Below are 1,105 nucleotides of genomic sequence, written 5' to 3' on the forward strand. Positions count from 1 at the left end.
AGCTGGCCCAGCTCAAGGGAGGTAAGGCACCCGCCGGAAAAGGGGAAAAAAAATGGCGGACAGCCTTGCTTGGCGATCCCCGTGAAATGGTCAATCGACCCCAAATGGGATCGCGACCCATAGGTTGAGAACCGCTGCTCGTCTAGTAGAACTTGTTTTATTGCTTATGTCTTTTATAAAAGCAGGAGGAAACACTGCAGGGTCTCCGTAAACTTTAGAATAAGGGCACAGGGAAAGGTTTGTTGACTGCTGAGGAGGCAGGAAGAGGGAAAGGGAACAAAAGGGAAAGAGGAGAAACTGGAAAGGCAACTAAGTTTCTGAAATTCTGCTCCTCTTGCAGCATGGAAGAGAAACCTTTTGCGCATCCGCAAGCTGATTCTGATCGGCGGCCCAGACGATGGGGTCATCATGCCCTGGGAATCCAGGTGAGCTTTCGGACATGGCAAGAAAGAGATTCTGTTCTGAACTGAGAGGAGCGGAGTGCCGATCACCTCTTACAGGTTTTAGCAAGGAGAAGCTGTTTAGCACCACTTGCAACCACGAGAATATTGGAATTGGTGCAGACTTGAGCTGCTTAACTTGGTACCTTAATAATCGATTGGAGCCAGAGAGAGAAAGAGAGCTTGCACTGATCATTCTGGCTGAATCTAATCACGCTTTCCAGTATCTGGCATGTGGGAAGGGACAAACATACACCCTACCTCTTCCACGCCACTCCTGTTTTTGATTTTCTGCAGCAATTTGCAGAGCCATTCTCTTGCTTACATGGAAAGCCCTCGATTTTCCATGTAGAAGTGCAGAGAAGAGCAGCAAGGATGATTAGGGGGCTGGAGGCTAAAATATATGAAGAAGTGTTGCAGGAACTGGGTATGCCTAGTCCAATTAAAAAAAGGAGTAGGAGTGACATGTTATTATTATTATTATTATTATTATTACTTTAATTTATACCCCGCCCTTCTCCCGAAGGACTCAGGGCGGCTTACAGGCAAATAAAAAACGAAACTATACAATAAATATCTAAAAACAATTAAAATATATATTAAATTAGCCTGTTATTTTTAGAAAAGTTATAAAATCCCTATTAAAATCCCTATACAATCCCCCC

At 44.3% G+C, this 1,105-nt stretch overlaps 1 protein-coding gene across 1 annotated transcript in view; it reads left to right on the forward strand.

Annotated features, from left to right (window-relative positions):
* Positions 1–1,105, forward strand: part of LOC107300276 (lysosomal thioesterase PPT2-A-like) — a gene marked incomplete at its 3' end in the record, with an annotated part of 20,654 nt that overhangs the window by 16,752 nt on the left and 2,797 nt on the right. Inside the window, exon 4 of the mRNA XM_015829614.1 lies at positions 341–425. Coding sequence (XP_015685100.1) covers positions 341–425 — 85 coding nt within the window. The remainder of the gene's footprint in view (positions 1–340; positions 426–1,105) is intronic.

Source organism: Protobothrops mucrosquamatus, unplaced genomic scaffold, assembly GCF_001527695.2.
Source record: "Protobothrops mucrosquamatus isolate PMUCROS unplaced genomic scaffold, P.Mucros_1.0 scaffold6555, whole genome shotgun sequence".
Classification (NCBI taxonomy): domain Eukaryota; kingdom Metazoa; phylum Chordata; class Lepidosauria; order Squamata; family Viperidae; genus Protobothrops; species Protobothrops mucrosquamatus.